This window comes from Austrofundulus limnaeus, unplaced genomic scaffold, assembly GCF_001266775.1.
Source record: "Austrofundulus limnaeus strain Quisiro unplaced genomic scaffold, Austrofundulus_limnaeus-1.0 Scaffold205, whole genome shotgun sequence".
NCBI classification, from domain to species: domain Eukaryota; kingdom Metazoa; phylum Chordata; class Actinopteri; order Cyprinodontiformes; family Rivulidae; genus Austrofundulus; species Austrofundulus limnaeus.
This window is the reverse complement of record NW_013952607.1, coordinates 425724-439586: the sequence shown is the minus strand read 5'-3', so window position 1 is coordinate 439586 and position 13863 is coordinate 425724. Positions and strand designations below refer to the sequence as shown.

Sequence of the window (13863 nt, the reverse complement as noted above, 5' to 3'; positions counted from 1 at the left end):
TTAATTTGGTCAGAACTAAACTGAGGTTGTTTAAAAATCTATTTACAACAGGGCATATGCTAATTGTTCAGAACCTTTCCACTGAACTAACACAACTAAGCAGTCAATATAAGTCATGGTGTATAAATTGCTGTATTTGGATTTATTTATTTTTGTCACCAAAGCAGTTAAACTTTTTAGTTTTTGTGGAGGGGTTATAAGTGAGGAATCAGTTTATGGTGGCATCAGTTGGTAGAGCGGTTGACTCTCAGTAAGAAAGTTGCCAGATCAAATCTGGAAACCTTTGTGGGTAGAGTTTACCTGTTCTCTCTGTGCATGCATGGCTTTTCTCCAGGTAGTTTTCTCCCATAGACCAAAAACATGCACATTAAGCTAACTGGTAACTAAATTGTCCCTAGGTCTGAATGAGAGCATGAATAGTTAGTTGTTCATCCTGAATGTCTCTATGTGGCCCTGACTTGTGACCTGTCCAGGATGTACCCCACCCCTGACACAGTGACTGCTAAATATGGACACCAGTGACCCCCATAAAAGGATGAAGTGGATGAATTTAGTTTACCCTCTCCAAGAATCTTCCATTAAAACAAGTCACATGTTGGTTCTAGAAAACTATTGCGACACACAAATCAGATTTCCATCAATCACCTCTTCAAGATAACAAACCATCCAGCTTCAGCAGCTTTATTTAAAGCTAAAACTCAAACCAGGAGCTGCAGTGAGGATGGACACATGACCTCCATCAGAGGGATTTGAGGTGATAAGTAGGCCAACCTTCGGGTAACCCAGAAAACCAAGCAAGCCACACACACACACACACAGAACCAAACACAATCATGGTGCACAACGACACAATAAAAGCTTAGCTGTTCTCTTCTGAATAACAGAGCTCTTTATGTAACGTTGCCATTTGGCTAGTCACCGCTAAGGCTCGTTCTCATTCATCCCCCGATCAGCTGAACCCTCGAGCATCCTCATCATCCTCAGCAGATGTGGTGGAAACATGTTGTCTGTCTGAGACATACTAGTCTCTGTGTGTGGCTCTTTCTAAGTGTTCTGCTCCAACTTTAATATCCTGCACCGAAATCAGGCCCTTCCTGTCCTCTCACGCAACGGCTCGCAGAGTGTTTGAGCGTGAGTCAGCGCCTTCGCTGGCATCGATCGCAGTGCCACTACTGGGTTACATAACGTACTCATGTTTCAAACACATATAGAGAGGTACCTAATCCACAGGCTGAGTGTTGTGGAGCCTCCTCTTGGTTTTTTTTTTGTTTTTTTTTTTGGGTGGCTAAGCACTGAGCAGCCTGTGTGTGAATCAAAAAACGAAAGAGGGACAGAAAGGAAAAATACTGAGGACCTTTTGTTTGAATCACTCCCTCTTTTCAGATCTCCTTTCACCATCTCCCTCTCATTTGATTCAGTGCTCTGTTGTATCGGATGAAGAGCCCAGAGAAGAGGTCATGTAGTTTTCCTCAAATGTCTTTTTATAACCTTTCTCCGAGTTATCAACGTCTAAGTGACTTTGCCAAAAAAAAAAAAAGTTGACTCTTTTGTGCTACTTTTTCTCCACTCTTTTTGTTCTTTTTTTTTAGGTAGAACAATTGATGTGGAAAGTTTTACTTGCTTGGCACGTGCTGCTTGTCACCACTGATGAAACATGTCAGCTTGTGTCCCATGAGGACTTTTTTATTTTATTTTTTTTTGGTGGCATCGGGGATGAGAAATTATACATGAAATGCACGGTGAAGGATGGAACTGCTTCATCCTAGGCTGTGCAAAGGCAAAAACAAAATGTCTTTATCAAACCGCACAGTGGGAAGCTGTATCAACGTTCCAGTGGGCGCAGTGAGGAAGAGACATGAAGGACACCTTGAAGGGATTTAATGTCCTGTCTCAGTTTACTGTTTTTGAAAGCGGGGGTCTCTACAGGTTTGTTTAGCTCTCTGGCTCTGTGTTATGAGCATCAGGTGGCTGCAGAAGATTGAAAAAAAAAATACCAAGGTCACAAGCCTTATTCTTTACCTTTTTTGTGGCAATGTCTGTGTGCCACCAAGGTTTATTTATGTTCATATTAAAATATTGCAGTTCAAATGTTTTATGGAAAATGCCGAACCGTTGACCAAACCAAATTGTTTAAAAGATATTCAGCATTTATTACTGGATGTCATAATACACTGCACCTTATTGCAAAATAAAAAATAAAAGTAGCTTGAGGGTGTTAAAATGCCACCCAATGTTTGTGTGGCCTTCCTTTCATTGACATTTCCTCATTTGTCTTGGAGGGGAAAAGGTCTTTCAAACCTTATTCTTAGAAAAGCCTAGGGTGAACACAAACGCTAAGTGGAACAGCAATTTACTAGAAGACAAGGTTAATAATTATGGCTGCATTTCTTAAAAGCTGCCCCATCTGAACCAAGGTAAACCCTGTAAAGTTCCTAATCTGATCCAGACATGGTGCGTGAAAGAGCTCAATTGGCAATAGTGAGGAGGTAAAAGGAATAGTTTCTCTCTGTAAACAAATTGCATTTAATGTTCAACTATGTTGTTGGTATTATTCAATGAAATTCTGCAGTTTGAAGTGAAACTAATATACACGCCTTGCGTCAATGAATGCTTGGTATTCACATTCTGCATGCCACCTTCCATCCCAGAGTTTTAAACTAAGATATGTTGACGAATAACAGGAACAGCTACAGCTGTTTCGGTCAAAGATTGAAAGTAACTTTATGCGTCATCTCATACGATACTGAGAGGCCTTGCACGAGCTGTTAGTGCTCTGCTTCAAGTTAATGGCGTTGTTTTTTCTAGAATGAATTATGTTGACGGTTGTAAATTATTTTGCTGCCGCCACATCCAATTTTAGCTCGGTATCGGTTAAAATGACTGAGTAACAACCATTTTTGTGCTTTCTATGGCCGCCATCTTGAATCAGGCTGAATCCAAAAATGAACCTGTTGACTGAGAGTAATTACTGTCAGAGAGTTTTATTAAAGCCCATTCTCTGGTTTGTTATGTTTGATAACAGACAAACACAGTTGGCTCCAGAAGTTATTTCCAAAGTTTTGAGACAAAGATGTTTTGAGTTGCCTGTGGCAGCCATCTTGAATCAGGCGGACTAAAATGTTCGTCCATTATAAATGACAGATGGTAAGTCTATGGTTAGTGTTTGAAAGTTTCAATAAAGCCATAATAGTTTGAGGTTTTATGCTTCTAACACAGTTTTTACATCAAATGATACTTTGGGGGTTGATGTAAGTCAAACACATCAGGTTTTCCAAATAATTGCATTAGAAAATAGTCCTCATATTTGTTTACAACTAAACACTGCAACTGGTTACAGTAATTCTCCTGTTAGAGTTCAGAATACATCAGCACAGCTTATTTCCATACGATTTTAGCTTCAATTTTTACTTTAATGCTCTCCACCACCGAACAGAAGAACTTTACCTTTTTGCTTTCAACCTGGTTATGTCTGAATGTAAACAAACGACCATTTAATAGTTTAAAATTGTTACAAATGTGCATGTGCGAAACGAGACGAGCTTACACATTTGTTGGGAAAAATGCTGAGTTTTCTATGGAAACACCATTGGAATTGGACAAACTGGTAAATTTACAACCATTTTAAAGACCCGATGTATTTGCTCTAAACTGATTCATGTTAAAATCGTAAATAAGATTTCTTATAAATATCTAAGCTAGGTATGAATCTGCTTTTTGAGCTTGTTGAACTTGCAATGCCGTTTTCATGGAAACGTTATCTTTACGGATGTGTCCTGGAAGACTTAGGCTCTCCTAGTATTTGTTAGAGGTGGGCGGATCGATACTAAATATCAATATCGATACCAACACTGGTATTGATATTGAACAATACTCGTGCAAAAAGATCGATACTCAAGCATTGTTCTTTCCAGTACACACTGATTGCTGCACACGTGGATTTTTCAAAGTCTACTCTCTGTCTGTAGTGCTGCACTGTGAAGAAGCCCCCCCGCCCAGTCTTTTGTTGTTGCACCGTCACGTGGCTCAGCAGCGCTAGCCAAACAGCTAAGCTAACTAAGCATGTAGGCTGGCTGGCCCACCCACTCAGCGTTCTCACCGAAAAATGTTGATTGTTATAATGAAGTGTTTTGTTGTCACATACAATGTTTGGCAAAATTATATCCTAGATCAGAGGTGCCAAAAGTGGGGCCCGCGGGCCAAAATTGGCCCGCCGAGCCATTTGATTTGCCCCACCAGCAGTTGTCCAGGTTATTAGATTGTAATTACGTTAAGATTAAATATAAAATACAAGTAACTACAAGAGACATTTAGATTAAATTTAAACCCATATATAAATTTGCACACCTTATAAGACCACATGTACTCAAATTTTAAATTATGAAAAGTCACCTGAGCCTTTGCTGCCTGAGGATACGTTGAATTTTCTCCACGTCCTTGGGCTGAAAAACAAAAAACAAAAGAATGTGGGCAACCACACTGGCTGTTAGCTTAATCATAAAAAAATAAAACAACTTTACTTAAGTATTAAGCATTTCTTATATTATTGCTTTTGGCCCATGGCCCTCAGACTGATTTTAATTTTGACCCTCTCAGAAAAATGTTTTTTAATTTTGGCCCTCTCAGGGAAAATGTTTGGGCACCCCTGTCCTAGATCTTTTGGATCTTTTCAAACTATGAAGCTTAAAACGTATCGGTATCGGTATCGGTATCGATATCGGCGATACTGGCCCTGTATTTACTTGGTACCGGATCGATACAAAACTTCCCAGTATCGCCCATCTCTAGTAGTATTTGTAACTACATAAGTAGGCAATAAGGCAACAAAACCTGACTCTGGTAATAATAATATAATAATCAGCATGTGTAATTCTGCTAGCTGCAGCGAAAGTTAGCAGTATGTATCAAAATCACAGACATCTTTATATTTTAGAAAATTGGGATAATACACATGATTTTACACGTTTTGTGTACATAACTGGCATATTTTCTTTTGAATTTGACCAAGCTACAATGTAATGGGAAGTGATTTCATGAGGGGGATTATTTTAAGAAAAGTCAAATCAAAGTCAGAGTTTTGACTTTTTGTTTTAGAATTCTTAAGATTAAAGTCAGAATTACTTTTTTTCCCCTCTCTGTGGCCATTATCCTCTTCCGTAGTTTTGAGCTCCTTGACTGGGAGAAAAAATCTGAGCTCACAGCTGAGCTAACAGAGTTACACTTGAAGGCACCACCTCGTGACCAAACCACCGCCATCCGTGAAACTCAAAACCCAGCCAAGAGGAAAGGAAATAGAGGCGGGACGTCTCCGCCCTGAAGGGGGAAAAAAAAAGAAAAAAAGGGAAAGAAAAAAAATGTAGGGAGACTCTCCAAGTCCAAGGAGGAAGAATGCTGTGTTTAGTTGGATTACCTGCTCTGTCGAGGAGCCCGCAGCCTCTCTGCCTGCCCTGACTGGTGCTCTGAAGCATCCGCATGAAAGAAAAAACGGCTACTTTGACGTGTAAGTAAAATAAAAACTTACTGCTGATAAACTACTGTCTTTTTGACAGTTTTCACTTTCTTGTCTAACAGTTGAAACTTCTCTTTGTGGTTGGAGGGGGGGAGCAGAAATAAAACCGGGACCTTTCCTCCCCTTATAATTGTGATTTATTAGACAGTTATCCATTCATTCTTTACTGACACCGGTAGTTCCGGAAACTTTGAAGCTGCAGACCAAAAAAGAAGGAAAAAAAAAAAAGAATCGCCTTTTTTTTTTTTAGGCTGGTGACGTTGCTTGCGTAATGTTGCGTTTAAATGCTTCGTAAATTGCAGTGTCGGACGGTTTTTTTCCTTCCTGTGAACAAAGTCCAGCTTAACTTTATTTCTCTCTGTCCCTCTCGCAGTGATCCATGAATTTAGCCTCCACCACAGGTCATATCATCTTACTTTCATTCCACAAGGGGGTGCAGGTTAAACTTGAACCAGGTGCTTTATATAACTCAGACTGACTGATCTGATTATGTCCAAACTGATTTTTTTTTAAAAGTTTTTAATGACATTCTTAATAGCACCTTAATCAAGGGGTTATTCCCTAAAACCCTGCATGTCATTTTCAGCATTTATGCTTAAACTATGACATTCTACATTTCTAAATCAGGTCAAAGTTACCTAAAAACAACAAGAGAGTTTCATCGGTGTATTTGGCATTTAGTTTCTATTGTTTGAGCAAATGGATCAAATTATTGTGGGAGTCATAACCCCCCTGCAAATTATGCCTATGACCTTATTAAATGGATATCACTGTCGTGAATTACGGTTCAGTGGAAAGGTTATAAAGAATAAATATCTTACCTGTTGTAGCTAGTTCTTTTTATATAGATGATAAGTGGCTTAATTGCCCAACAGCTAGTGCCGCCAAGCCATAAAAATGTTAAAATAAAAAGTAATAGCATATGAACATTTAATAAATATTTTTACATTGCCGTCAATGTCGTATTACGCAGTTGTTAAAGTAGAGTACAGTGGTTGTTTGCAAGTGCAAACAGCGATTGCTAACTTGCGCTGCAGCTAGTTTGCAGCAGAAGTTAGCAGTAGCTCGCTGTGGCCTTTACAGTTTAGCTTGGGGACAAATCCAGCAGGTGCGTCATAATATTTCTGCTAAAAATAACCGCAGTTCAACAGTGTCAGCAATGTAAAGGTTTGAATAGTAATTTTATCATGAACCTTTACAATTTTTTTTATTGATTTGTTTCTGATTGATGCTGTTTTAAGATGACAATCCAATTTGTTCTTTGCTGCATCCCTGTCACTGTTGTCGAGCAAAAGCTATCATTTTAAACTGAGCTTCTTAAAAGGACATCTGCAACAACTTAGGATTTTAATTCTTCGTAACGCTTCCTCAGAACCCCATTCTAAAGGGTTGGAATACGCCTTTAAAGGGCTTCTTTGGTTAATTGTGAGGTTCTGCAGGTTAAAGACTTGGACGTGTTCAGGAGTTGCTCACTCTGTACTTTTCCACTACCAGCTGCTTTTATTTGGCAGGCTGCCTCTGTCTGCTCGGGCTCGCCCTCCTCCTTTTTGTGTGTGTGTGTGTTTGGAGTAAAGGGCCGTGTGGAAGCCTCAATCACTCCACCGGCTCTTATAGAGATGCAGCCAGGCAGTAAAGTTGATATGCTTAGTAAGGAGGGTATCAGATCACTTTTTGTTGGCTGACGTAGATGCATATATATGTGTGTGTACAGTACATTATGTGTGCTTATGAAACTTAAGAAATAAACAAGTTGGCTTCGCATTCCCTGACTTGTGTGGCCCAACCGCCACGATCTGCAGCGAACTGGCCGTGGATCTGCACAAACAAACATTATGTAAATCATTGCGGCGAGTGACAGAAAGTTCCTGCCGCCTGTTTTCGCTCTCTGACGCAGGCAGCACCGAGGTGCGGCTGTGACGCTCCGGGGGCGCAAAGCACGCCCATTGGTTGAGAGGAGGTCGATCACCTCATAGGTTTGCAGAGTCCCCCCCGCCCACTGGAAGGCGGGGGTGGAGTGTGTGTGTGTGGAGGGGGGGTAGTTCCAACCCTCCTCGGTCTTTATAAACTGGGATCTGTGAGAGTAAAGTTAGAGTTTGGATTTTAACAGCCGATGAGAGCAGACGAGCTGCTGTTCATCATGACGATCAAAACAGAAACAGAAAAGCCTGAGCTGACTTACTCAAAGGCTAAAGGCCTAGTGGAGTTAGTCACTGGTATTTATATATATTTTTTGTAATTTATCGAAAGGATTTAATCCAATCTCCTCTCCATTGTCGGCATTTTAATTTATTTTTCCCTTTTTTTGCTTGTTTGTGTTTTGCAGCTTTTATGAAACAAAGGAGGATGGGTCTGAACGACTTCATTCAGAGGCTCGCCACAAACTCCTACGCCTGCAAGCAGTGAGTACCCTCTGACTCACGCTATTGTTCTGCCTCCTCAGGAGGACAAAACATTGAGAAACTTTAGCTGGAACGCAAGTGATTTGTCTTCTGAGGACATTTTGTGACCACATCAGCTGATTCATGTTGCAAAACAAGAGAACAGTTTGCAATATCTTACACTGTTTTTTTCTCTCCTTGCAGTCCCGAAGTTCAGTCCATTCTGAACCTGAATCCTCCGCAGGACGCTGAGCTCATGAATGCAAACCCTTCCCCTCCTGTACGCATAACGGATTATTTCTCCCTTTGCTCATATTTGTGCATCTTTTTAATTTTTTCTTACTAACTTTTTCCTGCTCTCCTCTCAGCCCAGTCCGTCCCAGCAGATCAACCTCGGCCCGTCGTCCAATCCCTCCGCCAAACCCAGCGACTTCCACTTCCTGAAAGTGATCGGCAAGGGCAGCTTCGGCAAGGTGCTCCTGGCACGCCACCGCACGGACGACCAGTTCTACGCCGTCAAAGTGCTGCAGAAGAAGGCCATTCTCAAGAAGAAGGAGGTAAGGCGAAACAACGCCGGCAGACGAGAAACCCCGCGACAGCGCAAATATGTCACGAGTCGCGTTTGAGCCGACTTCCCTGACCTTTCGTCGCTCTTTGTTGTCACAGGAGAAACACATCATGTCAGAGAGGAATGTGCTCCTAAAGAATGTCAAGCACCCGTTTTTGGTGGGGCTGCACTACTCCTTCCAGACGGCAGACAAACTCTATTTCGTCTTGGACTACATCAACGGAGGAGAGGTGAGTTATTTGCTGCTGTCGCCTGGAAGGAAAGGAGATAGGTGGTAACAGAGCAATGAGGCCAAGCTATGTAATGAAGACGAAACTGAAGATGATTTAAACGTTAGCGTGAGCTACACAGAGAGAGAGGGGAATTCCTGGCATGAGAGGCAGAATAGAAGTTGTCACTCTCTTTTTTTTTCTTAAACAAAGGAAACACAGTTCAGGAAGCCATGGGGTGGGCTGGGGACAGCAGGAGAAACCTGTTGCCAAAATTAGCAGCACTGTTGAGACTGTGTGTCTCTAATCGAGCTAATTTCCTGTGATTGTTGCACGAGCAAAGACTAAATTAAATATGGACTTCATCAGGAAGCAGGGCACATTTACTCTCTTTTCTTCCATCCTGCTCATCTCTTTCTTTCCACTTTTATTTTTTTCTCTCCTCATCTGTCTCTTGTGAAACGTTTGAAGCTGTCGCCTTCCTGTCTTTTGTTCTTCCTCCCATCCTCTTCTTTTTATAATTTGCGTTTTATCTTGTCAACGCTGTAAAGTCTCCTCAGCGGATGGTTCAGTAACAGGTTTCTTTTTGTGTTTTTTCTGTCTGCATTCCAGTTGTTCTACCACTTGCAGAGGGAACGCTGCTTCCTCGAACCCAGAGCCAGGTTTTACGCCGCGGAGATCGCCAGCGCTCTGGGTTACCTGCACTCCCTCAACATCGTCTACAGAGACTTGAAGCCAGAGAACATCCTGCTGGACTCCCAGGGCCACATCATCCTCACGGATTTTGGCCTGTGTAAGGAGAACATCGAACCTAACGGGACCACGTCGACTTTCTGCGGCACACCAGAGGTAAGGAGGGGAAATTTAGCTGCTCCAAACTGGTTTTTGTTGCTCTCTAGCCTGAAGTGACATATTGTTTTTTGCTTTACAGTATTTGGCTCCTGAGGTGCTACACAAGCAGCCATATGACAGGACAGTAGACTGGTGGTGCTTAGGAGCGGTTCTGTACGAGATGCTGTATGGCCTGGTATGTAACGTGTTTTTTTTAAAATATGTTCGAAATTTTTAAAGGCCGTTGGCGTTTCGCCGTTGTTTTTAACGGGTTCCCTCGTCCCTCGACAGCCTCCGTTCTACAGCCGCAACACGGCGGAGATGTACGACAACATCCTGAACAAACCCCTGCAGCTCAAACCCAACATTTCCAATGCGGCGCGACACCTGCTGGAGGGACTGCTACAAAAGGACAGAACCAAGAGACTGGGCTGCGCAGAGGACTTTGTAAGTCAACAGTTTCTTTTTTTTTTTTTTTTTGTATATGCGTTACCTAATGTTAAATCATTTTTCTAATTTTGTATGCATATATGAATTCCCCAGATTGAAATCAAAAACCACATATTCTTCTCTCCTATCAACTGGGACGACCTCAACGCCAAGAAAATGACCCCTCCCTTTAACCCGAATGTGGTAGGTCCCCCTTTTCAACACTCTAAAGACCCTCATTTCCATTTATGTAACCAGATCAAAAGCCCAGAGCATGTCCAATTATGGCAAGGTACAGACTAATCCCTCCTCGTCTCCCTTCTCCTTTTTTGTTCTGCTTGCAGACGGGACCGAACGACTTGCGGCACTTTGATCCAGAGTTCACGGACGAGCCGGTTCCCAGCTCCATCGGCTGCTCCCCAGACTGCGCCCTCGTCACCTCCAGCATCAAAGACGCAGCCGAGGCCTTCGTGGGCTTCTCCTACGCCCCGTCCATGGACTCCTACCTATAGGACTCAAAACACAGGCTCTTAACCAGGACTCTAGTTTTTTTTTTTTTTTTTTTTGCTCACTGAACATAGACTGCGCCGTGCCCGTGGACGTTGCATCTTGACCTCCCGCCCCTCCCAAACACATCATTTCTCCTTGGAATGATACGTTTTTTTGTTTTGTTTTGTTTTTCCACACAAACCCTGCAAGAGCTCTTCACCTCCACGTGTTCCCGTTTTCTCTCAGACTCTTGAACACATTTAATATACTTGCTGAGAGAGAACGTCCACTGTAAATATCAGCCAGTTTGGGAATGTCGCCATCAACCTAAATCCCCCGTTGGCAGTCTTAAATCCCCCCCAATTCCCAACGGTGGAGGTCTTTTTGCACATATGGCTCAGGCAGCTTTAACCCTTCCTCCTGACATCGCAAGCACATCTAGATCCCCGTTTTCATCCACGTAGCGAAACATCTTCCACCTACAGGGACCTACCTGCTGAGTCTGAACGCTTGGAGATCACTTGTTGGTGCTTTTGTTTTCTTTTGTGTTTTGAAAAAAAAAAGGGGAGACCAGGGGGGAAGCTGAATGTTACAGATAAGGGGGGCGGTGTATCATTACTGTCAGAGGTGCCTTCTTTTATTTTCTTTCTCTCCATCATTGCTCATCACGTTAGTTGTTAGCATTAGTTATATTAGTTAAATGTTGTGTTTTTATCTTTTCAAGACACTTGAGGATGTAGCACTAAGTGATGAGACGCAGGGACTCAAATGTTTCGTATCTTCGTTTGCACACTAAAAGCTGATTGAGAGATGGAAAGAGTTGCACTTGCTGCTGGGCGACGACGACGAGAGGCACGCGTCGAGAAGTACCGCAGTTCCGCTTGCCCAACTGCGCCCCACCCCCCTGTGTAGTCTTCCGATCGCCTCCCACCGATGTGACGCCGGGTTACTCGGCGACGTCATAACTGAACATTCCACTTTAATATTGCTGTAACGCAAACTTGACGGTATTTAAGTTTCTTGTATATTTGGAGTTACGTGTACTAGTTTTAATGTATATTGAAGAAGAAAACGACTAAAAGTAATGCCTAAAAAAAGAAAAAAAACATGTATATGTAATAATTTCTGTTTAATGTACTGTAAATTGTAAAATTGTTTATGTGACCATGTTTGGTTTGCAATAAAAGTTTAACTTTATTACACATTACAAAGTGTTTCTGGGTGTTTTTAATGGGTCCGTTCATTGATTTTGTGTTGAAACCGTTTCTGTGGAGCGGGATGTTTCTAAGAACATCATAGCATTATTGAGTAAACTGAAAACATCTGAGGAATGTGGACCGAGAGATAAACAGTGACTACTTTTTACCGCAGCACCTTCAGCTACTGGCTAATGTACCAGATTAGCGAAACGTGGACTTTCTCCATAATACAGTACGTCAGCAGCCTTGTGCAACAATGACTGTGTGAATCCCTGGGTGAACTTTTAGTAGTCCAGCTGACAAGAAGGGGTTTAATTAGGTGAAAAATTAGCTTCAGCAATACTCAAAGTTTTAATATTTTATATTTGATATGGTAGAAATGAGAAGGACAATAAATCAGAAAGTTGGTGCAGTTTGGGGGTTTAGAAGAAATCAGCGTGCTTTCTTGTTTCCCACTTACCTGACGTTAAGAAAAATGACAGTTGAGAAAAGGGATTCTGTGGAGAGGTTACAAACACTTAACATCTTACCTGTTGCAGGTAGTTCTTTGAATGTCCTCAGTTTGGAGAAACAATGGAGAAACAAAGGTAAACTCAGACTGATTCGCTGATAACTAAATCACATGAAGTCAAAACTAAAGTGGATCTCTGCTTCCTAAAACTGCTCCAGTTTCAAAACTTTTCAAACATTTCTTGAAATATTAACGTTGGCGTTAGTTTTGCATCAGTCATTTACACAATATTTCTGCCCTTTTTTTGATAGTTCAAGTAGAAGCAGCAGCAGGTAGCTGTAGCCAATGAGTTGTATTGACTAGAGGTGCTATCACGTGACTTCATGGTTGGTGAGAGCGGCCATATTGTTAGGGGCGAGGACAACACTGTTAGGTGGTAAAGCTGAAGGTGATAATCATGACCAGTATTTTGATTTGATAGAAATGCTTGTCAGTACATAATATCATACCAGGCAAAAACATGATACCAAGGTACACACGTCTGCAAAGAACTATGTTGCTAATAGGCAGAAGCTAACCAACAAAAAAACTTGTACTTATTTGAAATTCCACGCAGAAATCTAGCTGTGATCAATTGTTTACATTGACAGCCCGCCCCTTCCAAAATGGCGTTGTGCTCATACCACAGTGGTCAATCTTGTGAAGCATATACCTCACTGACTGTAGCACTTTCTAAGCACTCTGACTCACTTTTGGCAACAGTATTGTAATACCTTTCTGCCAAGTGATGATGAATGTTTTCAACTTTTTAGCTGTCAGCTCATCAGTCGGGTCAGAAATAAACTCTCCAATCCAATGTTTGATATCTGCCACAGGTAAGATATTGTTTATGACTGTTCCACAGAAACATACCAAGATTTGAGCAATAGCTTTCAAGCGTTTAGTTTTACATTCGTGTCAAATTAGAATGGAACTGAACTTATAAAATGTCTTAAAGAAAGTGACCTGGTAGGCACCTATGAAAACTTTGTGTTTTCTATTTCATTATGGGGTCAGAGTGCAGTCTGATTATTGGTAGCCACAAGTCATTGTCCAGTTCGTTCTTTGGACTGTAAAATTGTTTTGAGATTTTTGTAAGAGTTCAACATCTGCTGTGCAGCCTCAGTCATACACTGCCATCTGCTGTCCTGTGTGGTTTCTTTCTCTGTTTTCTTCTTAATGTCTGCAGAAACCAGAGGATGAAACTGTTACACCTGATTGCACTGCTGAGAAAAACACTCCTGATCAAAATCTTAAGACCAGTCAAAAAAGTGCAAGAATTTGCATTTTGCACTACTGGATCTTAAGAAGGATCTAAGTAGAGCTTCACAATGTTAAAAGAAGAAATCAGTGCAAGAGACAAGAACTTTTGAGCAGGGAATTGTCTGAAAACTGCATTGACACTCAAACATGATTTTTTTCAGCTGATCAAAAGTTTAAGACCATAGCTCAAAAAACCCCGAAAACTCCCCAAAACAGAAATCAAAGTGTCAAAAAAAAAGACTCAGTAATGAGTAACTCCACCATTCTTGTTGATGACTTCAAACAATCATTTAGGCATGCTTGATGCCAGTGTTTTTAGGAGGCTAGTGGGAACGTTGCYCCAAGTGTTGAAGATGGCTTCATGAAGGGCATCCACTGTCTGGAACTGATGTCCRTTTTTGTAAACTTCCCTTGCCATCCATCCCCAAAGGTTCTCAGTTGGGTTTAGATCCGGGGAACATGCAGGATGGTCCAAAAGAGTGATGTTATTCTCTTGGAAGA

At 41.6% G+C, this 13863-nt stretch overlaps 1 protein-coding gene across 1 annotated transcript in view; it reads left to right on the top strand.

Annotated features, from left to right (window-relative positions):
* The window catches only part of sgk1 (serum/glucocorticoid regulated kinase 1), a gene marked incomplete at its 5' end in the record, with an annotated part of 34731 nt that extends 23114 nt beyond the window's left edge, over positions 1-11617 (top strand). The window contains 9 exon segments of the mRNA XM_014018900.1: positions 7830-7905; positions 8089-8164; positions 8253-8441; positions 8551-8682; positions 9274-9510; positions 9593-9688; positions 9784-9939; positions 10036-10125; positions 10266-11617. Coding sequence (XP_013874354.1) covers positions 7830-7905; positions 8089-8164; positions 8253-8441; positions 8551-8682; positions 9274-9510; positions 9593-9688; positions 9784-9939; positions 10036-10125; positions 10266-10433 — 1220 coding nt within the window. The 3' untranslated portion in view covers positions 10434-11617.
* Between the last annotated feature and the right edge of the window lie 2246 nt (positions 11618-13863).